Genomic DNA, 24,447 nt, shown 5'->3' on the forward strand with positions numbered 1-24,447 from the left:
CTCCCAGGTGTTAAAATTAAAGGCATATGCCTCTACACCAGCTTATAAGTTGATTCTTGAAAAGCACTGATGCTTTGTGAGAAACATACAGTTCATAAAACAGAAAATTTAATTATCTAATTAATGTAAAAACCCCTACTAATCAGAGATAAATGTTAAAACTGGATGTTTCTTAAAATTGTATTTTAATTTTTCTTGACAATTTCATAATGCATGCAATGTTTCTTGACCTTCTCCAGAACCCCCAACACATGCCTCTCCCAACTTCATGCCCTCTTCATTTTATTTTTTTTAACACTTTATTTGATGTGCATTGGTGTGAAGCTGTCAGATTCCCTGGAATTGGAGTTACAGACAGTTGTGAGCTGTCATATGGGTGCTGGGAATTGAACCTGGGTCCTCAGGAAGAGCAGCTAGTCAGTGTTCTTAACCACTGAGCCATCTATTCAGCCCCCATTTTATTCTTTATAACCCATTGAGTCCAATTAGTGCTGCCTGCATGTGCATGGATATGGGGTCATTTATTATCTGGCAACCACACCCCTAAAGAAAAAAACAACTCTCCATTCCCAGCAGTCATCAGTTGCTGATGGCTTCTCAGCTAAAGGTGGAACCTCATGAGCCCCCCCCCCCTTCATCCGTGCTGGAATTAGCTGGCTTGATTTTGTGCAGGTAACCATAGAAGCTGTTCATGAGTACAATGGATCCTGTCATGCTCATTCAGAAATCAGCATTTCAAATCCCCCCGCTCTTGTACTCCTTCCTCTCCCTCTTCCATGAAGTTCTCTGAGCCTTAATAGGGTCAATATAAATGTCTCGTTTATGACTGAATTCAACAGTCACTTATTCTCAGCATTTTGATAAGTTCTGAGTGTCTGCATTGACTCCTGCCACTGTAGCGATGGGTGGGACAGCTTCTAGAACCAAGTTGAAAGCAGCACTAAAAATATGTTAAAACATAGATCTGTATAAATTTGCATTTTTCTCAACGTTTTTATATGGCAAGTTTGCTTAAAATGAGACTATAGCTATAATTCTAGGCATGATGCTAACCGCTTGAGCATGACAGTTTTCTTTATACATTTCTTCTTTCTGAAAAAAATATATATTGTAACCATTTAGCAAGGAGATATACTACTCTTACATTCTTAATTTTGATTAGTACATAGCTCACTGTTCTTCAAATACTACCCCCCCCTTTAGAGGTGTTTGTGTGTGTGTGTTCATGTGTATGTGGTTGCCCATGCATATGTAAGCCAGAAGAGAGCTTTGGGTATCATTCCTCCCTTTTTTTAGAGACAGGGGCTCTCTATGGGATCTGTGACTTACCAAATTAGGCTATCCTGGTTGCCCAGAGAGCCCCAGGGATATCCTTGTCTCTGCCTCTCTAGTGATGGGATTATAAGTATGTGCCACCATGTCTTATACTTTTTCTGTGAGTCTGGGGGTTGCCTAACTCAGGTCCCCATGCTTGCACAGAAAGCGCTACAACAGAGCTACCCTCAACCCCCATTTCATTTATTTTTATTTTATCTTAGCTTTTATTTTATACTAACTTAACTTTTGCCTGTGTGTACTTCTGTGCACCACTTGTGTGCTTGGTATTCATAGACCAGAAGAGGGTGTTGGAGCCCCTAGAACTGGAGTTACAGATAGTTATGAGATGTTATTTTAGGTGCTGGGAATTTAACTCAGGTTCTTTGGAAGAGCAGAAGGTGCTTTTAGCCACTGAGTCATCTCTCCAGCCACCAACCCCTTTGTTAAAAAGTCAATTAAAATACTATGCTGTGTTAAAAAATATGGATGGCATAAAAATATAAATAAAACTCAATTTTAAATTTACACTCTATTTTTGCTGTATTTCCTTCTAATTCCTTTGTTTGCAAAACAAGACATGATATAATATAAAAGATTTTTAATTTCTGGGTTTTGTGGCACTGAGGGTTGAACCAGGTCCTCACACGTGCTAGGCAAGCGCTTTATCACAGGTTATATCTCCCGTCTTTGTTTAGTTTTTAGTTATTGTACAAAATAATAGGTTTCATTATGCCATTTTCATCCACATGTATCATTACATGTTGCTCATATTTGCCTCAGTAATTTCTATTCAACTCTCTTTCACGCGCGCGCACACACACACACACACACACACACACACACACACACACACACACACATCCATACACACGGATCTTGTTTTCATGTGAGAGAAAACACATAGCACCTGACTCTGGCTTATTTTATTTAGCATAATCATCTCTAGTTCCATCCATTTTCCTGACAACGACTTAATTTCATTCTTCTTTACAGCTGAATAGAATTCGATTGTTACATGTCTAGGATATCTATTCATCTGTTAATGGGCTTCTAGACTGGGTCCATTATCTTGACTATTGTGAGTACTGCAGCAGTAAACACTGATGTGCAAGTATCTCTGTGGAGGATATATTAGATTCTTTTGGGTATATACCAGTGGTATAGCTGACTGTTATGGTAGTTTTATTTTTTGGTTTTCTGAGGAATCTCTGCACTAATTCTCTGGCTGCTCCACATATAAGAGGCTTATTTTATTTTTTTTGAGTGTGTATGTGTGTGGACATGTTCATGTGTGTGTCTGTCTGTGTTTGTTTTGGCTGTGTACATGTGCGGTTAGAGATTAAAGGTCAACATAGGATATCTTCCTCAATTGCTCTCCCCACCTCAGATTAAATTTAAATTTAATTTAATTTGTGTGTATTTGTGTTGTGTAATGTTTATTTGTGCTTATGTGCCACAGAGTGCATTTTAATGTGGTTCTCTCTTTCTCCTTTAAGTCAGCCCCATGGATTCAGCTGAGGTTGACTTGTTTAAGGTTGAGAATGTTTCTGTCCTCTGAACCATCTTGATGCTGCCTTCCCAACTTATTTTCTTGAGACAGGGCCTCTCATTCTGACTATATAAGTGGATCTTTGCCTGGGTTATGACTACAAAATCCTATCGACTTGATTGTTTAATCAACAGAATATGTATATTTCATGGTTTTGGAGACTGGGAAGTCTAAGACAAAGGTGACAGAAGGGTTAGTTTCTGGGAAGGCCTCTTTCTGTGGCTTACAGATGGCTTCTTTCTTGCTGTGTCCTCACACCTTTTCTTTCTACATTCACACATTTCTAGTGTCACATCCTCTTCAGAGGGGGACATAATTCCAATTGAATTAAGACCCCACTCTATAACTACATAGCGAGATAATGTCTTACAAAATAAAAACAAAGCTGGGTGGTGGTGGCACAAGCCTTTAGTCCCAGCACTCTGAAGGTAGAGACTAGCAAAAGAGTCTACAAAGTGAGTTCCAGGGCAGCCAGGGCTACACAGAGAAACCCTGTCTTGAAATAAACAAACAAACAAACAACCCAAACTGAAAAAAGAGAACTTCTCTCTTAGAAAATTTCAGTAGTCTTTGGTACTTTTCTTGAGGAAGTATGTTTTTTATTGATTTAGAAAGATTTCTCACAAAATTAGGCATATATGTTTGTTCTCTCTAGTTTTTCCTTTTGAGAGAGAGAGTAAATGTTTTGTGTGTGTGTGTTTGATGTGGGTGGGGCTTGTGTGCTGTGGAATGTGGAGGTCAGAGGACAACATTGTGAATTGATTCACTCCTACTTTATGTGAGCTCTGGGGAGCCAACTCAGGTTGTCAGGCTTGCAAGGCAAGTGCCTTTTGCCACAGAGCTGTCTCACTAGTATTTTTTTAATATTTATTTATTTATTATAGATACAATATTCTGTTTGCATAGATGCCTGCTAGAAGAGGACACCAGACCTCATTACAGATGGTTGTGAGCCACCATGTGGTTGCTGGGAATCGAACTCGGGTCCTTTGGAAGAGCACACAATGCTCTTAACCACTGAGCCATCTCTCCAGCCCCCATCACTCGTATTTTTAATGTATGGAAAGTCATTTTTTAAAGGGATTTCTTTTGGTTTTATGACACAGGGTTTCTTGTTTAGTCCTCAGTGTCCTGGAGCTTGCTCTGTAGACCAGACTGGTCTTAAACTCAAAGAGATCCTCCTGCCTCTCCCTCCCTAGTAAAATTTGTTTTTCTTTGTCCTCTACATTTTGTTGGATTACTTAGGTGCTTGGAAAGTCCTATATCTAGTCTTTGTAATTATTTTGTTATCTAAATTTGTTTTTTGCCTATAACGATTAATCCATCTGGAATTTATTTTATCAAATACTGTGAAGGAAAAATAGTAACTTTATTTTCTACCAGTTAGCTTATTGTCTCACAATTATTCATGAAATCATACTTTCTTTTATAATGGTGTGCTTATTGGATGGTAAATTTCTGCATGCTCTACAGTCTATTTCTATGTTTTTTCTGTTTCATGGAGCTATTCCATGCAGTTTTTTTGGGGGGGGGTGTTTTTTCTCTTTTTTCTTTTTTCGAGACAGGGTTTCTCTGTGGCTTTGGAGCCTGTCCTGGAACTAGCTCTTATAGACCAGGCTGGCCTTGAACTCACAGAGGCCTGCCTCTGCCTCCTCAGTGCTGGGATTAAAGGTGTGAGCCACCACCGCCCAGCCTATTCCATACAGCTTTAAGAATAGTGTATTGTAGATTTATATTTTTTAATGAATACAGGTAAAAAGATTCATACTGTTCATTTCTCAAATTTATTTTCTGAATTTAGTAAATCTACCCGCTAAGGTTTTTACTGGAAAGAGCAATGCCTCTGCCCTTAACTGACAAAATAACCCAACCATTAAACTGTTCAAAGCCTTTGTTTCCTGAACTGTAAAGTGAGAAAATATTTTTTAAACTGACATCCAGTGTAGTTGTGAAGATCTGTTTAGTCAGGGTTCTCTAAGGAGACATAACTGATAGAATATATATGAATGGCATACAGGCTATGGTCTTGTTAGTCCAATAATAGCTTCCTAATGAAAAGGCCAAGAATCCAGTAAGTAGTTGTTAAGTCCACGACTCTGGGTGTCTCAGCAACTTCAATATAATGCTAGAGTCTAAGAGGATTCCTAGTCTTCAGTCTATGTTGGAATCTGAAGAAGTATGTACTGACACCAGTGAAGGAATGTCTCAGCAACAGGATAGATAAACTTGCCAGCAAGAGTGAGGGTGAATAGGCAAAAAGCAAAAGCTTTCTTCTTCCGTGTCCTTTTATGTAGGCTACCATCAGAAGGTATAGCCCAGATTTAGGGAGATTCTTCCTGCCTCAAACAATATGATTAAGAAAATTCATGCCAGGCAGTGGTGGTGCACACCTTTAATATCAGCACTTGAGAGGCAGAAGTAGGTGGATCTCTGTGAGTTCGAGGCCAGCCTGGTCTACAGAGTGAGTGCCAGGACAGGATCCAAAGCTACAGAGAAACTCTTGACTCAAAAAAAAAAAAAAAAAGCAACAAAAACCAAAACCAAACAAAAACAAAATAAAGAAAATTCCTCACAGATTTGTCCAGCAGCTTGAGTTTTAGTTGATTACCAAAATTGTCAAGTTGACAACAATGATAAGCTATCATAAGATCAAATGAGCTAGAGGTGAAAACATTTTGATAAAGTGAAGGATGTCAACTGTAGTTGTCTTCCCTTCCACTGCTGTTGAGACAGGTATGTATGTAGCTCTTTTTTGAGACAGGTAGCTCTGGCTGGCCTAGAACACACTACGTAAACTGGGTTGGCCTCAAACTCCTAGAGATCTACCTGTCTCTACCTCCCAAGTGTTGGGATTAAAGGTGTGCACCACCATGCCCAGCTCCTTGAGTTCTTTGGGTTGGGTACCATGTGGCTGGTGGGGTGGCTTCTGTTTTGAGTCTGTCATTGAATTCCCTTTCTTCCACAGAGCGCTTCGACCATCACTGCCCCTGGGTGGGAAATTGTGTTGGAAAGAGGAACTACCGCTACTTCTACCTCTTCATTCTTTCTCTCTCCCTCCTTACAATTTATGTCTTCGCCTTTAACATCGTCTACGTGGCCCTCAGTGAGTATACAGGGCAGCATCTGTCACTGGAGTGAGAGTTAGGTGGGGAAAGGCTTGAGGGGTAGCTTAGGGGAAGTTGGATTTCTGGTGGGTCCTGGTAGCTAGGAAGACACCCCAGGAGCAAACAGAAGTGAATACTATTGTCTGTTCTTGAGTGATAACCAGTCTGAGCTCACATTGGTAGATAGATATTTACTGAGTATTCTGGCCTTCTCTCTGGCTGTCTGCTGGTGAGAATGGGGCCCTAATTCCTGAGCCACACTCAGAGTACTGAGAGGTTCTGAAGTGATATACAAGGTTGGGTATGTATTTGCCGCTACGCATCCTCTCATTCTGTCTTGCAAGCTATATCTTTGTGGTGGGAATATCTTTTACCTGTTTGTGGCTTATGGTATATACTTCAGAGATGGAAAACACACCCTCATGTGCATGTGCGTGAGTATGGAGCTAAGCAAGAGGTCTTGAAAAGAGATGAGCTCTAAGCTGGCGATCACACCAGGGAGGGGCATCTGTGAGAAGGTTCCTCTAGAGTACTTCTGGTTTCTCTCATCCGTTACTATCCCACTGCATGTCCATATTTGGGAACTGGGAAAAGGAACCTAATGCTTAGTTTCTCCCAGCTCTGTACCAGGGCTTAGTGCTGCATTGGAATGTGTTGGAAATGTGAACTCAGTCACATGTGTGCAGATGAAAGGGAAACTCTTTCCCCTTGCCTCGGTGGGACCTTCTCTTTTGCCAGAGTATAGTACAGGACAGGAATATGAGGAAGTGAGTAGGTACTAAGGGGCTTTTTATAGTTTTGACTGAAGTCACTAATTTTTATTTCTGCTCCTCTTCCCAATTTCACAGAATCCTTGAAAATTGGCTTCCTGGAGACATTGAAAGAAACTCCTGGAACATATCCTCCCCTGGCAGTTTACCCCTGTGAAGCGTCTTAAACTGCTTGCCAGCTTGTTTTCTTCCTGCGGTTCCCCCACTACCTAGCTTTCCAGACATCAGTGAATGCCAACGCCTAAAATTAACAAGTGCAGTCCTAGTGTTAGCAACTCCAATGGAAAATGGTCAGGACTTTAGGGGAAATTTGCCCCTCACCTCTTTCTTGGCTGCCTCCCCTCCTTCAAGAGTCCTTCCAGGCGCAGCCTTAATGCCTCTAGTTGGCTACTGTCTGTCTCAGTACACTTTTGTGCTATTTGCTGCGAGCCCTGCCCTACTGTTCCAGTGGAGGCTTATTTTGTGCAGTGGCTACAGTTCTGAAGAGGAGATTTAGAAGAGATTTGGATAAACCACATCTTGTTTCTATCCCACTGATTTTTTTTAATATTTATTTATTTATTTTGTATTTATTTATTTATTTATTATGTATACAATATTCTTTCTGCGTTATGCCTGAAGGCCATAAGAGGGCACTAGACCTCATTATAGATGTCTGTGAGCCACCATGTGGTTGCTGGGAATTGAACTCAGGACCTTTGGAAGAGCAGGCAATGCTCTTAACCTCTGAGCCATCTCTCCAGCCCTATCCCACTGATTTTTCACTTATAAAATTTATCTTGGGTGGGATTTTCATTAGCAGAGGTGGCCAACATTGTTTAGCTTTGGCACCTTCCTAAATGGCCTCTTCGAAGAACTGATGATAGTCAAATGCTAGAGATGCTAGAGATTTATTCATCATGAATAAGCAGAAATGCATTAACTTTCATAAAGGATCTATCCAGTGAAATTTAGAATTCATGTATAGTTATATACAGATAATTTGACTTTTGTGATACTTGTTCCAAGAGGTAAAGATGGTATAACTAGTATCACAAATGTAAACTGAAGCATCAGGTTCCCTAGTTTGCGTTCTTCAGTATTCCTTAACCTAATCTCACTGTTCTGGAAGTTCTCATTTGCTTCTTCACACTCTGGTCTGTTGTGGGACTGACTGGATTTCACACTTTTCTCGTGGCTCTCAACCAGACAACCAATGAAGACGTGAGTCAGCTTTCTCATGTTGCTATATATCCTCTCTGTTCCCATTCTCTAGTCACCTAGGAAACCATGTCGCCAAGGCCTGGAAGGTTGAGACAAGTGGAAAAGAAACCTGGCTTGGGAGATTGTTAAATAAAGGTTTAGAAGAGAAGGCAAACAGCTTTGTTTGGAGCTGAATGCCTGCAGAACATTAGGAAGAGGTTAAAAAGTTGGATAGGCACAATGTCTTTTAACTATTTATAGGTCCTTAAAGGCTAGTTGAAGTCCTAATGTGATGGAGCGCTCCTATAATCACAGTGGTTTCTAGAGATACTCAGACAAGAAGATCTCAAGTTGAAGGCTACTCTGGGCTATGGAGTGACGTGTTGCCTTAAAAACAAGCAAATAATAGCGAAGGCTTTTGGTACTATTCTAAATTTAGAATATAGAAGGATGATTACACCAAATAAATATTTACTTTTAATGAATTACCAATTCAAATTCATTATGGATATGAGAAAAATATAGTTGAACAAATAAATACATCCCCATAACTTTACCTTCTGAATATCACTTTTGTTAATGGTATGATTTATACTCTTCTAAACTTGTCTAGATTTGATCTTATTTGTTTACACATACACTGTATTTTAAATTTAATTTAAAAATTTTCATAGAATGTATTTTGATCATATTCTTTCTCCTTCCTCAACTCCTCCCAGATCTTCCCCACCTCCTACCCATCTGGCTTCATGTTCTTTTTCTTTCTTTTAAAAAGAAAGAAAAAAGTCACAACAACAAAAATCAAAAAAAGCAAACTAAAAAAAAAAAAAAAAAAAAAAGATAAGAAATACCAAAGGAAAGTAAACCAAAACAGAGTACAAAAGACAAAATACAGAGTCTGTTTTGTGTTGGCCAACTACTCGTGGGCATGGAGCCTGCCCTGGAAAGTGGTTGTTATATCCAGTGACACTCACTGGAGGAAACTGACTTCTCTCCCAGCAAGTATCAATTGCAGATAACTTCTTGGTTAGTGGTAGGACTTTGTGTCTCTTTCCCCTTCTCCATGCTGGCATTTTGTCTGCTCTGGACCTGTGTAGGCTTTGTGTATGCTGTCACAGTCTCTGTGAGTTTTTATATACGCTGTATTTTAGAATAAAAATAGCACATGTTCATTTGTCTTTTTTCTTACTCTTATAAACAATTTTCATGTTCAACTATCTGCTTTTTTAAAATTATTCATTAGTGTGTGTGCATGCATGACAGCACTTGTGTTATTTCGGAGGGAAACTTGGTTCTCTCCTTCTGCCTTGTGAGTCCTGATGACTCAGGTCATTAAACTTGGTGACAAGTACCTTTACCTACTGAGCAATCTCCCTGGCCCCTATTTTTGTCGCTATTTTTGGTAAAATATATATAAAATAAAGCATTAACCATTTGACTTAACCATTTTAAATTTTTTATTAATTTATTTTTGTGGGATTTTGAGATTACTATGTAGACTAGGTTGGCCTAGCACCCAGACTCTTCCATCTTTGGCCTCCCAAATTCTTGGATTACAGGGTGTGTGCCATTATGCCCAACATCTTTAGCTTTTCTAAATGTACAGTTCAGTGACATTTAGTGTATTCATGTTATTGTGCAATGATTGCCATTATCCACCTCTTGAACTTTTCCATTATCCCATGCTGCATGTATTTCTCAAGCATAACTTTTTAATGTAAACCCTGGCGTTTATCCTCTAGATCAAAGGATCATGGACAGGGAAGAATCGTGTGCAGAATCCCTACAGCCATGGCAACATTGTGAAGAACTGCTGTGAAGTGCTTTGTGGCCCCCTGCCCCCCAGGTACTTGAGTAACAAAAGTGTTCTTGGCTACTAAGATGAACTACTCAAAGCCATTTTCTTGCCTGCTGTGCTGCATTCTCCTGAATGGAGCTTCTTAATCTCAAATAGGCCTTTCTGGGAATTGTCACGTGGCACTATATCTACATGGTCCATAAACCATGGACTGGTTATTTCATTTGTTTGTTCCCTGGTTAATGTGACATCCTTTAGTTTGTGGAAGAGTAAATAGAAGGTAGATGTGTGCTAGGGTCAGGAGAGATTGCCAAAGGCATGTTTGTACTTTCTAATGTACATAACAAGATTCAGTGGGGACTGAGCTGGTAGAAGAGTGGCTGCCAATGGGTTTTTGATCCTACTGCATGTACTGGCTTTGTGGGAGCCTAGGCAGTTTGGATGCTCACCTTACTAGACCTGGATGGAGGTGGGTGGTCCTTGGACTTCCCACAGGGCAGGGAACCCTGATTGCTCCTTGGGCTGATGAGGGACGGGGACTTGATGGGGGAGGGGGACTAGATCGGGGGGAGGGGGAGGGAAATGGGAGGCAGTGGCGGGGAGGAGGCAGAAGTCTTTAATAAATAAATAAATTTAAAAAAAGAAAAAAAGAGTGGCTGCCAAAGACCTTGATTAATTCTCCTATCTCTGACAGTGTGTTGGATCGAAGGGGTATTTTGCCACTGGAGGAAAATGGAAGTCGTCCTCCAAGTACTCAAGAGACCAGCAGTAGCCTCTTGCCTCAAAGTCCAGTAAGTATTGCAGACTTATGCTGTGTCGGTGAGAGGGACCATGTAGGCTACCTCTACAGCTTCAAAATATAACTGTGATTTTGTATCCTAACCTCCCCAGATTCCCTGTCTCTGCTTCTGCCCTTGATAGTGCCTTCAGATCTTTGTGCCCTTGGCATAGATTAAAATTTATTCATTTCTTTGACACATACTGATGAGTTATTCTGTGCCAGCCACTTTTATAGGTTCAAGGGTTATACCAGTGAGCAAGTTGAGTGATGTCCTTCCCTGAAAGAAGTTATTGTCTGGTGGAGATGGGGGATAAGAAAACAGAACATTGCTCAGCGGGTGAAGAGTAGCTTGATTAGGGAAACACACAATGTTGTTGAGGCAAAGGTGTGGCCAGAGGACCATGAAAGAGTTAGTGATGTGTTTACATTGGTATAATATGCGGGTGCTGTGAGCATTCTCCCGGGTTTTTTGGTCAAGATATATTTTGTACAATTCTTAAAAGTTATTTGAACTATATGTATGTATTTATTTATTGATTGATTGATTTGGCTTTTCTTTTCTTTTCTTTTCTTTTCTTTTTGGTTTTTCGAGACAGGGTTTCTCTGTGGTTTTGGAGCCTGTCCTGGAACTAGCTCTTGTAGACCAGGCTGGTCTCGAACCGCCCGCCTCTGCCTCCCAAGTGCTGGGATTAAAGGCGTGCGCCACCACTGCCCGGCCTTTATTTGGCTTTTCAAGACAGGGTTTTTCTATGTAGCTTTGGAGCCTGTCCTGGTAGTAGCTCTGTAGACCAGGCTGACCTTTAACTCACAGAGATCCACCTGCCTCTGCCTCGCCAGTGCTGGGATTAAAGGCACGTACTACCACCACCCAGTTTGAAATTTATTTTAAGATATTTACTGAGATTCAATGCACATACCATGCAATATTTATTTAAAATGTACAGTTCCCTAGTGTAGTATACGAACATGTGTATAATTGTCACAAATTAAAAAAAGAATTTCCTTATCCTCTGCCTTAAGAAACCTTCTATACACTGGGTGGTGCCACACGCCTTTAACCCCTTTAATCTCAGGAGGCAGAAGGAGGTGGATCTCTGTGAGCTCGGGGCCAGCATGGTCTACAGAGCGAGTTTCAGTATAGGCTCCAAAGCTACAGACAAAAATCTGTCTAGAAAAACAAACAAACAGATACATAAATAAGAAAGAAAAGAAACCTTGCATACCTTAGCAATGAGATCTGGGGATGGAACCCAGGGCCTCATACATGCTAGGCAAACACTCTACCAATGAGCTCTTCCTATCCAGGTGTAACCTTTTGAATGCTGATACATGTGGCTGTACTTCATTCCTTTGTATGACTGACTCATATCACGTCACATGGATATACTGTATTGTATCTATCCATTCACCCTTTCCACATTTTTCTATTTTAAAATTTTATTTATCATTACTGTGGTATGTGTATATGCGGTACGTGTGTGTGAGTGTGGGCATGTGTATGCCACAGTGTGCATGTGGTGGTCAGGTAACAACTTTTAGATTCAATTCTCTCTTCTCACTGTGAATTCCAGGGATCAAGCTTAAGTCATCAGGCTTCCCTGGCGAGTTCCCTTACCTGCTGAGTCATCTCACTAGCCCTGTTTCCACCTTTTGGTTATTATAAGCAATGCTACTATGAACGTCTCTGTGCAAGTTTTTGCATGGACATATGCTTTCATTTTTCTTGCTTGTATTCCAAGGAGTGAAATTGCTGAAAGAAGTGGTAACACAATTATATAAATAAAACATTTACATCTTTTGGGATGCTGCTGAGATGCTTTCTAAAGTGGTTTCACCAGTTTTCATTTCCACTAGCATTATCTGATAGGTTATCTGATCTTTCTATTTTAGCCTCTGTAGATGTGACGTGTTATCTCATTGTCTGTCATTTGCATTTCCCTGATGACTAATGATGCATACATCTTTCCATATAGGTATTAGTAATTTGTATATCTTCACAAGGGAAATGTTTATTCAAATCTTTTGTTTGCGCCCTCTCTTTCTCTCCCCCAACCCCTTCAGCCCTCTTCACCCCCTATCCTGCTTCATGTGTGTAGGCAGATAGCAGGACAGAGGATAACTTTTACTGTTCCTTAAGTGCTTTCCAGATTTGTTTTTTGATGGCTTGTTCATTTGTTTGGCTTGTATTTTTGTTTGTTTGTTTTTAGATTCTCTGGGATTAGAAGTGTCTGTCACCAGTTTTGACTTTCTCCTACCCTGGGTTCTAAGGATTAAACTCTGGTCCTTATGTTTCTATATCAACCCATTGAGCTATCTCTGCAGCCCATATGTTCTAAATTTTAATGTATGTCAATTTTTCTTTTCTTTTTTGCTCATGTTTTTGGTGCCACATTAAGAAACCGTTACCCAATACATGGTTGTGAAGATTCCTCCGCTTCTTCTGAGAGTTTTATAGTTTGAACTTTTACATTTATATTTTTGATCCATTTTAAGTTAATTTTTATACGTGGGAAGAGGTAGGGAGCATGTATCTTATTTATTTATTTTGTCTGTGGATATCCAGTTATCTTTCTACCATTTGCTGAAAAAATTGTTCTCTTTCCCTCATTATTTTGGCACTCTTTTTGAAAATCAATTGACTGAAATGTGTGAGTTCATTTCTGGACTCTTAATTATAGTCTGTTGATCTATATGTCTGTTCTTATGCCTATAGTACACGACTGTCTCTGCTGCTTTAACACTGAAAAGTTTTTAAAACAGGAAATACTATTCTTTTAACTTTATTCTTTTTCATGATTGATTTGACTTGTCTTGGTTCCTTGAAATCCTAGGTGGACCTTAGGATTATCTTAAAGCTCATGAGTTTCTGTGAAGAAACCAGCTGGAATTTTGATAGAGATTATATTGACTCTACAGATCACTTTGAGGAATACTGCCAGCATGACACAAGTTTTCTGAGCCATTGTTAATGGCTATCTTTTGCTGGAGGTGGAGCTCAGTGGTAGGGTACTTGCAACGCTCACACACTCACATGCACATCTACATACAGGGGAGAGAGATTGAGAGACAGACACAGAGAGAGAAAGAGTGAGCCGATCTGCTTCTTTGACTGGCATACCTGCTGACATGTCATGATACAGTGGGATAGTAGCTCTCTGCCAGGTAGGAAGGGAACCCTTACCAAAAATCATGGGCTGTCTTTTGTTCATTTTGGTTTTCTTTGATGCTATAGTTTGAAATGAATCTTTTGTTACATAAATATTTTCTTTTTGACATTAATGTAAATGAAGTTGATTTCCTAATTTCATTTTTGCATTGCTCGTTGGAGTATAGAGAAACATAATTAATCTTTGTATGCCAGTTTCATATTCTGAAATCTAACCAAATATGTTTTCATTCTAATAGATTTTTAGATTTAAACTTTGTTTCAAAATATCATCTTATTTCATGTGCATACCTTTTGTAGGGATATTATTCTCTTCTCCCCTAAATTTTTCATTTGCTTTTTAGAGGATAGCAAGCATGTCATTGTCACCATCTTGAATATCATTTTTCTGATGAGGCTGATTCCAAATAATAGCAATATAGGTTAGTGGTTGTCAGCTAAATATAGTACAGGATTATTTTAGAGTCACTTATGAGACATTTTAAATCATATGTATCATTTGAAACCATGAAAGATTTCAACTCACTATTCTAATAAATTCTCTGTTAGGACAGAAACAGGATTGAAAACCATTGGGTCAAACCTTGTTAGATAAGCACAATATAATATTCTGTAGTGGTGGGTATGCTTGCATGTAATTATTCATGGTACTTCTTAGTATCATCATTTATAATAGTGGAAACATCTGTCCATAACAGTTTAAGGATAGACCTCAATAAGATGCAGGCACATTCTGCTGAGGAAATGGTCTTGGTCTGAGTTTGGTAACCATGGCTGCATATCTTAGTGTCACTGGAGTCAAAGGTTTCTAAGGAAGAAGTCAGTGCCTTTGGATTATCTGCATTTAGATTTTAAGAGAACTTTGTGTTGAATCTATCTTTTACTTCTCAGGCCTCAACAGAACATATGAACTCTAATGAGATGCCAGAGGACAGCACCACTCCGGAAGAGATGCCACCTCCGGAGCCCCCAGAGCCACCACAGGAGGCGACTGAAGCTGAGAAGTAGCCTGTCTATGGAAGAGACTTTTGTTTGTGTTTCATTAGGGCTATGAGAGATTTCAGGGGGAAGATCAACCTGAGACAGAGAGCAAATAAGCTGTCCCTTATTACTATTTTCCTTTGGTCTTTAGTCACCGAATTGCACACTGGCATTTTCTTGCTGCAAACTTTTTTTAAAATTTATGGACTTACGACAGTGGCAGAAGATGCCAGTTACCTCTTGGCAACTGGACAAATGGGTCTCTTGGGACATGGCACTTGTTTTCCATGGTCTCAGCCACAAGGTGTCCTTGGACTCCCCTTCTCTTCCCTCCAGATCCTAGCTCTCCTGCTGGGGGTCATTGGTCTCATTCTTGGGCTAAAGATGCTCAAGACTGACTCAGGTCCTTTCCAGCTGCTATGTATCCTGAGTCCAGAGGCAGTCACAGAGACCTCTGGCCAGGGAATCCTAACTGGGCTCTTGACTCCTTCAGACCTAATGAGGATTGGAGAGTGAGGTTGGAGGATTTTCCTGGCTACAGAAGTGCCAGCATTGCCAGCCAATCCTTTTAGGAACAGGGCAAATACCTTCCACTTGTATTTATTTGTGTAGCTTTTCCTCTCCCCCCGCCCCCATCCACTCTCTAACATCCAAGTTCCACTCTTTTCCCCATTAGATGATACATGTAAGTAGTCATAGTGGAGATAACAATTTACATTTCTCATAGGTTCTCCAGAAACGTCAATGCCTGTGCTATTCTCAGTAAGCATTGATGTGATGCCAACAGCATAGCCCCTCACACTCTCTGTCTCATCTCCCCTCTTTTCTCATTAGCCCATTTTAATTTTCTTTTTTTGACTCCTGCTTCCTTTGGGAGCAGGAATGGCAGTAATAAAAGCCTGCACTTTGGTGCTTCCTTTTCCTCAGAGGAAGCCTGAGTGCTCATTAAAACACTACCCCTCAGACTTCTTGTGTAAGGCCTACAGAGGCCCTGAATGCACAAATGGGGAAGCCAAGGCACAGAGAGGCTTTCCTCTCCTCTCCTCTCCCCTCCTATCCCTCTTCCTCCCCTCAAAAAAAAAAAAAATAGAAAACAAAACAAAACAAAACGACTAAACAGTTCTTCCATTAAGCCTTGGCTGAGTGAGGGAAAGCCCAGCACTGCTACCTTCCCGGGTATTCCACTCCAAGGCCTCAGCCCACCTCTGGCAATGGTAACCACACCAGGGGCTTCATCCAAGCCCTACTCTTCCAGCACTTCCACCGGCAGAGTCCCTGAGCCACTTCACCTGGGGGTGGACTGTAGCCCCCAGGCAGCTCTGCTCAGGACCTGCACTATTTCAGGGAAGAAGTTCTATGTATTATATGTGGCTATATTTCCTAAAGTACCTGTGTTTTTCTCTTTCTAAGCCAGGGTCTTGTCTGGACAACTTATGGGGACAGTAAGGGGTGTGAACCACAACTTTTAATCTATTTGAAGGCAATTAAACTGTGTCTAATGCAAGCTGCCTGCCTCCTCCTTCCCCTTCCATTTCAAGAGCCACCACGGGGTTGTGAATGTGTTTGTGTGTTGGGTCAGGGGGTGGGTGGGGGGTAGAAGGGGTTGCTTGTTACTTCCCATACTTCCATTTTCCAGGGTACCCTTGGGTTGAAGAGATAGATACCCCTCAAATTCAACCTCTCCGTTGATCTATTTAATTCTGGGCCGAAGTTTATCTTATTCTGGACTATGAAGACAGGACGTCCAAGCAATACACAGTGTGAGCGTGATTGGGAGAGTAAAGGGTTGACACTTAAGAGAACATGTTCTTCATTGGGATATTGTGTTAAGTAGGTGGACACTGTTGTCTGCAAGTGAGTCTTGGATTTTGAAGCAGGCTGACCAGGGCCTCCCCTTGGAAGTATTTCATTAGTGATCTTTTACAAGTGATGGCATGCATTTCTTTTCAATGGTCTATAATCAAGACTCCTATCTCACTCTTTCCAGTTAATTGTAATTGGTGAAATTGGCTGCTCCCAGGTTTCTCTGTGTCTTTTTGTTTTGGTTGCTGCAGGATTTGAATTTAATATCCTTGGGGGAGAGAGGGTCATTGGGAGAGAGCTTGACTCAACTTCCTCTCCTCTCTGCTTCTCCTTTCCCACTTTTTCAATGGCTCTCTCAGTTTTGTTCTTACAGTTTGGGTTCAGTTAGTTGAAAAGGGGGGCAATCATGTAGAGTGTGGAAGTTTTATGTTTTTGTGTTATTGTGTTTTCCAATCAACTGTCCCTCATCGGGACTGATTTCTAGTCACTCCGCAGCTCATGTCCACTCTTGGGCCAGAATGGATTTCTTTCCTCCCTCAACTTACCTCAGCTGCTCTTCTGCTGCCCCTTAGGTCAGCCAGAAGAGCTTTCTCTTCTGGTGGGAAGGATCAACATGGAAATCTTTTATCTCTAGTATAAAATGTTTTTGTTTGTTTGCTTGTTTTGTTGTTTGTTTAAATTTGCTTCTTCACCCTCCTTGCCCTCTCTCCCTCTCTCTCTTCTGTATTTAAGACTTTGGCCTGAATTCCTGTCCCATTCATATCCTATACCAGCTGGGACTGTCCCTAGTCTGAGCTCTGATCAGAGGAGAGATTGAAGACTTGATCTTTCTCTGGGGAAAGAGGCCTTATATTGTTTGATGTTTTCAATGGCTGACACTCTCTCCAACGCTCCCCTTCCTCTCCATTCCTCACACTTCCTATGCACCCACCCCACTTCTCCAGGCCAGGATGGTTGGCGTTGGTTCAAAACCTCTGAGGGAAGGGGAAATTTATGTCCCTTTGGCTCTGGGGCCCTCTTGGCCCTAGCTGAGATCATTATTGCTCCTTTTACATTTTTTCCTTTTTTCCCCAGGAATGGGGATGGAATTCTATAGCAACTAATTTCCTTTCTTCCCATCCTAACCATCCTGCCCTTACCTTACCCCTAAGGCCCCTTTTCCTACTGACCAAATCTCTTTATCTTGTTTTGGGGGAAAATATTTTGTTTGAAAATCTATTTTCTAACTTAAATGCAATTTAATATGTAAATCTCTGCACTTTTGTGTGAGCCTACAAATGTGTATGTGTTGGGGTTTTTCACTCTCTGGTACTTCTTAATAAAGAAATCTTTCTTTTGGGGGGAAGCCAATTAATGAAGGAGACTTGAATGGTTTTAGAAATATAGGGCTGTCTGTTTCTTTGTGCTTCTGCCTCATTTCTTTACTTGTGCCTAGTATGAGTGATCGGGCCCCTCCCTCACCTTTGAAACCTTCCTTTCTCCTTTGAGAGGGACTTCAACTTAGCGTGCTAGAGAGAGAGAGAGAGAGAGAGAGAGAGAGAGAGAGAGAGAGAGAGAGAGCTGTCCTGTATCTGGTACCCCTCTGGGACCACTTAGATTGGCTCAAGTGGTTACCTAGCAACTTAGCCTCCGTCTCACCCTCTGTAGCCTGGCCTTGTTAGTCCTTTATTCTAACTCAGTTCATTTTATACTCCTGAGGCTGGGGCCAGGCTAGAGAAAATCACCAAGAGATCACAGTAAATAGCTTTTTTCCCCCCTAAAGATAATTTTTTTTCTTATGGTGCTACTAAAGAAGAATCACATTCCCAGTAATTCAAAAGGCATTTGTGTTACTTTTGAGAATACATTCTAGGAATCTCTTGCTGTTCTCAGGCGATAGGTTTTAAAAATAGACTCAAAGGCTCACACTCCGAATATCATTAATTTTAAAGGATACAAACCCAATGCACAAGAAAAAGTGTTGGTTAATTGCATGTTTTGGGTAAATATGAAAGGGGAATAAGAAGTATACACATAGATCTTAAGAACATTCAAATGTCCTATAGAACATGAATACAGGTGCAAAATGGTATAATTACCAGTCCTAATAATTTCACAAATAAATATAAAATGATCTTATAATGTGACTACACACGGACTTTCCAGGAATGCAGCAACTGTGTAGATTGTGGAAAGGTAGTAGTATACTTTATTTGGAAACTTATTATAAGCTATCCTTGTCTATAGTGCTGTTCTTGGGTATTGAAGTTGCCAACACAAACTACCTGTGTGAGTCTATGTTTTTATTGCATTCAACAGTGATTCTAACGACAGTAGGCTGTATCTTGTACTTTATTATATGTCAGCATAAACATTCCCAAGTGTTTCTATTAAAATACATTATCTTATAAGTTACTTTTTTTCAGTTTTTCCCTTTATAGCATAGCTAGTACAGTAGGCTCTTTTTTCTTGAGTTCCATTTTCACAGATTGCACTAACCTTAGATTTAAGATATTCTTAAAAACATCTGTGTCTGGTGTGGGGGTGCATGCCTTCAAGTCCAGCATTCAGGAGGCAGAGGCAGGTGAGTTTGAGGGCAGCCTGGTCTACAGAATGAGTTCTAGGCCAACCAGGGCTACACAGTGAGACCCTATCTCACAACAAAAACAACCTGCATCTGTACTAAGCACGTACAGACTTTTGTGTGTCAATATTGCATAGTACAGTGCACCGAATATTTGAATGCCGTGGGTTGTAAAAGAACACTCTGTGACTCAAAAGTTCTGTTTCTAGAAATGTGTAAGGCTGTAATCACAGATATGCCCGTATATTTTTAGAAGCAGAACTATTGAGTCACAGAGAATGCTCTATTACAAGCTCTTGGCCAAATAGTTACATGGAAAGGGTGCCAGCACTGGTTAAGCGCAGAAAGCTTGCTTAACCCATGGTATTCAAACATTCAGTGCAATAATCTGATAGTGTAAACCTCAGTGTCATGCACTTGCTTGGTTAATAGTGAGACTGGATATTTTCTGCACTTTTTATCTACTTTATATTTATGGACATTTGAGTTTCTTCTGTGAATTATCTGTCCATGGTTCATGGCCTTTTGGTACCAGGTTATTTTCTGATAAATCAATAAATGAGAGCTCAGGGCTCCCACCCCCTCGGGGTCTGGAAATGAAAGGACCCTTGATTTAGAAATGATTCTAGAATTTCAGAATACAGGCTAGAATTACCTCCTTGACAGTCCACATTCCTTTGCCTTCTTTTTATATTTTATTATGTGTGTATGTTTGCTTGTGAGTACATACCACCTATGTACAATGCCTGCAGAGGTCAGAAGAAGGTGTCAGATCTCTTGGATTTGGAGTTAGAGAGTTGTAAGCCCCCAAAATAAGTGCTGGTAACTGAACTCAGGTCCTCTCCTAAAGCAGTGGTGTGCTTTTAATCTCGCCCTCACTGTTTGATGCCCATCTTCCTAGTCTTTGATGTGAGTTACGGGCCACATATTTGTCTATCAGTTATTTGTTTATTCCAACTTGGGTGAAAGAGTTAGATTTTTGTGTTCAAGACACATGATTAAATTGTTTGTCATAAAATGCAGGTTCTGTTGAACAACATAGCTGAAAGGAGCCTTTTGATGACATGGGCCATGCCGCTTGCTTTTGCTCTCATTTTCATGATCTTTCTCCCAATTAAATACAAAGACTTATGCAAGGTCTCATAAAGAGTTACCAGCAGAGCCAAGACCAAAAGGAAGATACACTCATTTCAAAATCCAGAGAGTTTTGTAGTATAACCTACTTCCTCTATGTTAAGTGGGTATAAACAGAAGGAGTTTGGATTACTACAAATGACATTTGAATGAAACAAGCCTTGGATTTGTTTCACATTCGATAAATAATTCCTGAGTATTGGGTGGTTTGTGCTACGGCAATGGCTCTTAACCTGTGGGTCACGATCCCTCTGGGGTCAAATGACTCTTTCACAGGGACCACACATCAGATATCCTGCATATCCGATATTTACATTATTATTCATGAAAGTAGCAAAATTACAGTTATGAAGTGGCAATGAAAATAACGTTATGGTTGGGGGTCAGCGCAACATGAGGAACTGTATTAACGGGTCGCAGTGTCAGGAAGGTTGAGAACTGCTGTTCTAGGGTGAACAGGAGAAACTGTATGACTGACCTCATTCTCAAACATGTTGTCACACAGCAATGGTTTTTAGGATTATTTGTCCTTTGGATTTATAGGATTGATGCTTTCTCCTTTTTCAGGCTTCAGGTTGACAAGGGGGTGGTTACTGAGTTTTTGTTTAAAAGTTAAATCTCTTCGATCTTTCTCCAGACCCCTGCACTTAGGTTGAACTGGTGGTGAGGTTTCTTTAGCATTCAAAGTCAGGAAATTGCCTTGCGAGTTCCCACAATCAAGTAGCCCGTGCCTTTGTGAAGGCCATTGCCTTGGGCTCATTCTGGCTTTCTGGCGCTGTCCCTAGCAAGTCCCAGAGGTAATGGTATACAAATGCTATATTGGTCACTGTGAAGTTATAGGAAAAGGTGAAGCCTACATATCAAGTACTATAGAATTCCATTTATTTAAGTACTTCCTGGAGGAGGAGTCTAGAGGGGAGGCAGTTCCTTCCCACTTGATTGTGTTCTTGGCTGAATAATAGTGTAATGTGGCCACTGTTGTGTGAGAAGTGACCGTGGGTTCTATTGTGAGAGAGAGCTGGGAGAACCACTTTTTTTCCCAGCTTGGAAACCTCATACCTCATCCTGAATTTCCTGACTCCGAGAGGGGGGAAGGTGTTGGGCCCTGCTGGGACTATGGTCTATGGGTCTATCAGTATACCCTTACCAGTCCGCCTTGTATTTCAATGTCTTTGGGCCCTGTGGTCCAAATACAGCCTCCACTCCTGTGAAAAGTCCGAATGGGAAGTTCAGAGAGTGAGTGAGAATTTGGAGGGTTACCAGCAGGGACTGGGGCCTCTGACATAGTTGGGAGTTGGGGGCAGGCAGGAAAGAGAATGGTAAGGGTCTAAAGGGAGCTGCTCAGATCCGGCCTACAGTGGTCTTAGATGGTGTTAATGAGTTAGGGGGTCTATGAGTGAGAAGGGAGGCAGTTTAGCTGGTGTGTGCCAATGCCAGGAGCTGATCCTCTGGTGGGAAGAAGGAAAATGTGCCTGTCACCTTGAATTGGACAAACTGACCAGACTTGAACCCTTTCATGTAGCATTTAGCAGATAGGAGTCTGGTGTCTAAGGCTGATATCTACAAACTGGACAGAGCTCAGGGCTGCTGTAGCTGCCCCAGACTCCTTAGAGGGACTTTATCTCCATCACCAGTGTCCATGGTAATCAGAGTTGGCCGTTCAATCGACCCTTGAAACCCAACATCCCCTAGGTATTTGAGGATCAGCTTGATTCTGGGCTATGGCAGGTAAGAGTGTCTCTCTACAGACAAGCATATATTGACATGGCCTCTCGGCCTCTTCTTGAGCTCAGTTCTCTGGAGATTACCAAAAGGTCAAATAACTGTAACTTATTGACACTGCATGCCAAAAATTTAGCATGTGCTCATCGTGTTTAGTTCTCCAAATGTACTATTAGACCACTTTTATTGACAGACCACTATTCCCATTTTATAGGAAAGCAGTGTGTATGTAACTTACCTGAAGTCATGTAACTAGCGAGTGGTGATAGCAGAACTTGAAATCTTTTTAACACCAACGCCTTTGTGCTCACTGTATTTACTAGAGGTGAGGGGAAGATGGACCTAGAAGGAAATGAAATGGAGGTGGCAGGGTGGTACAAAATAGGGATGGATGTGCAGATGCAGTATCCATTGGTAAGTACATACACTAGTGTGAGGCTAATACTGTTATCTCCACTTCCGAGTTTGGTTTTGTTTTTATTTTGAGATGGGGTCTCGCTATGTTGCTCTGATTGTCCTGGAGCTCACCATGTAGACCTGGCTGATCTATAACTACCTGCCTTTGCTTCCTGAGTGCTGGAATTAAAGGCATGTGCCCACCAGGCCCTGTCTCCCAAATTTCTTGATACAATGGGGAAACTGAGGGTTAAGGAAGTCATGTGGCTTGTTTAAAGTAACCCAGCTAGTGAGAGGCATCTAACACTTGAATTTAGTTAGTTTGGCTCAAGTTCCTAAAGGTTAGGCCTCGCCTTTTCTAGAAGATATGCCAGTTGCTGTCCTCTGGCTATAGCTTGGTTAATGAGCAAAGATATTCCCTCTTGAACTAGTCTGTCCCCATGGTTACAGTCTCTTAGGCCTCCAAGAATAGGCTGGGGTGAGAGTAGAGTCTCTTCCTTGAGATATTAGCCTTTTAGAGCCCAGACTTCAGTTTGCTGAGCTCAGGGTAATACTGTCGCTTTTCTTCCTGACATAACAAACTTTTACAAGAAAGCTGCACATTATATAATTTTTAAAATTTAAGAGTAAAGACAGTCATAAAGATTTCCCCCAGGTTATTAAACAGTCTGCTAAAACATGGCGCTACTAGTAGTGGCCCAGTTTTGTATGAGCACACTGTAGTGTAATTGGCCATTTGTGTTGTTTCTAATTTCTTACAGACACAATTGTGAATATTCTATCAATATGTCCTTGTGAACATTTTTATCAATATATCCTGTAGACATGTGTGACTCCTATGTAGACATAGGACAAACCATGGCAGAGGAAAGGCTAAGTCAAAGGGTCAGATTTCTTCTGAAGTGCCCAGAGCTATTGCTTGTGGGATGGGGAGGAAAATGTAAGATAAGGCTTAAGGACATGGCCTCAGGGCATGGGGAGGGCTGGCTCAGCAGTTGAAAAACTCTTGGTTGCTTTTGCAGAGGACCTGGATTTGGTTCTCAATACCAATTTGATGATTCACAACCATCTGTAACTCTGGTTCCAGAGGATCTGACACCCTCTTCTGACCTCCCTGGGCACCAGGCACATATATGGTGCATATTTATGTATTTATATATGCAGGTAAAACACTACTATAATAAGTATAACTTAACAAAGAATATGGGCTTGGGTGTAATACAGACATCTTGCTCCGTGACTTTCAGACCTCTCAGCTTGTTTCTTCTATAAATTGAATGATGATCATGATCAGAATGATGATACTGACCTCAGTACACAAAATGCTCAGTAATGGTAGCAACTAATCAGCCTGTGCTCAGGGCACTTCTTGGGTGGAGATAATGCGCATAGCTTTCTGATACCCAGAGTCACTAGGAGCAGAATGATAGAACAGCCTGGAAGCCCCCATGCTTACTCTAGTAGCATATCTCATTCTAATTGGCCCTCCCTAGTTCAGCCAATGCTGCACAAAGGAAGCCCAGGGTCTCTATCACCATGCCACTTCCCAGGAGATCATGACATTTTAGTGTGTACAGGAGGAGGCCCAGGAGGAGGCCTTCCGCAGAAGAGCCTGCGAATCCCAGTTGTTCTACTTTTCTACCCTTCCAAGCTCCCCAGTGTAGAGTTTTAGATTTTATTTTTAAATATTTATTTATTATGTATACAATATTCTGTCTGTATGCCTGAAGGCCAGAAGAGGGCGCCAGACCTCTTTACAGATGGTTGTGAGCCACCATGTGGTTGCTGGGAATTGAACTCAGGACCTTTGGAAGAGCAGGCAATGCTCTTAACCACTGAGCCATCTCTCCAGCCCCCAGTGTAGAGTTTTAAAAGGCTCTTGTTGAAGGGATTATAAGATGAGGGAAGTAGCTCTTCCTTGGCCAGCTCTCAGACCCCAGCAAGGCCTGTGGATATGGGCATCTGAGCCCTGTTCTCAGTAGGGATGTTTGGAAGGATGGAACCAGCTGGAGCTTTAGATGGAGGGTTAGGTTAGCAGAGTTAAGGATTCTTGCATCCCCAGGAATGGGGAAGATGGCCCTGAAATGACAATGAATGACTATTTTGCTGAGATCAGCTTTAAAGACCTTTCTGTCCCTCCCCCAACCCTCTCTCCATAGGAAGGAAAACGGGAGACGGTAA

The 24,447-nt window shown here is 41.2% G+C and overlaps 1 protein-coding gene across 3 annotated transcripts in view; it reads left to right on the forward strand.

Annotated features, from left to right (window-relative positions):
- The window catches only part of Zdhhc9 (zinc finger DHHC-type palmitoyltransferase 9), a 35,765-nt gene extending 19,613 nt beyond the window's left edge, over positions 1-16,152 (forward strand). For all 3 annotated transcript variants that reach the window (XM_050123975.1, XM_050123973.1, XM_050123974.1), the window contains exons 5-10: positions 5,832-5,969; positions 6,819-6,865; positions 7,839-7,943; positions 9,665-9,768; positions 10,415-10,511; positions 14,559-16,152. In XM_050123975.1, the coding sequence (XP_049979932.1) occupies positions 5,832-5,969; positions 6,819-6,865; positions 7,839-7,943; positions 9,665-9,768; positions 10,415-10,511; positions 14,559-14,675 (608 nt within the window). In that variant the 3' untranslated portion in view covers positions 14,676-16,152. The remainder of the gene's footprint in view (positions 1-5,831; positions 5,970-6,818; positions 6,866-7,838; positions 7,944-9,664; positions 9,769-10,414; positions 10,512-14,558) is intronic.
- Positions 16,153-24,447: the final 8,295 nt, after the last annotated feature.

Source organism: Alexandromys fortis, unplaced genomic scaffold (genome assembly GCF_014885135.2).
Source record: "Alexandromys fortis isolate MF-2015 unplaced genomic scaffold, M_Fortis_MF-2015_v1.1 scaffold_224, whole genome shotgun sequence".
Lineage (NCBI taxonomy): Eukaryota > Metazoa > Chordata > Mammalia > Rodentia > Cricetidae > Alexandromys > Alexandromys fortis.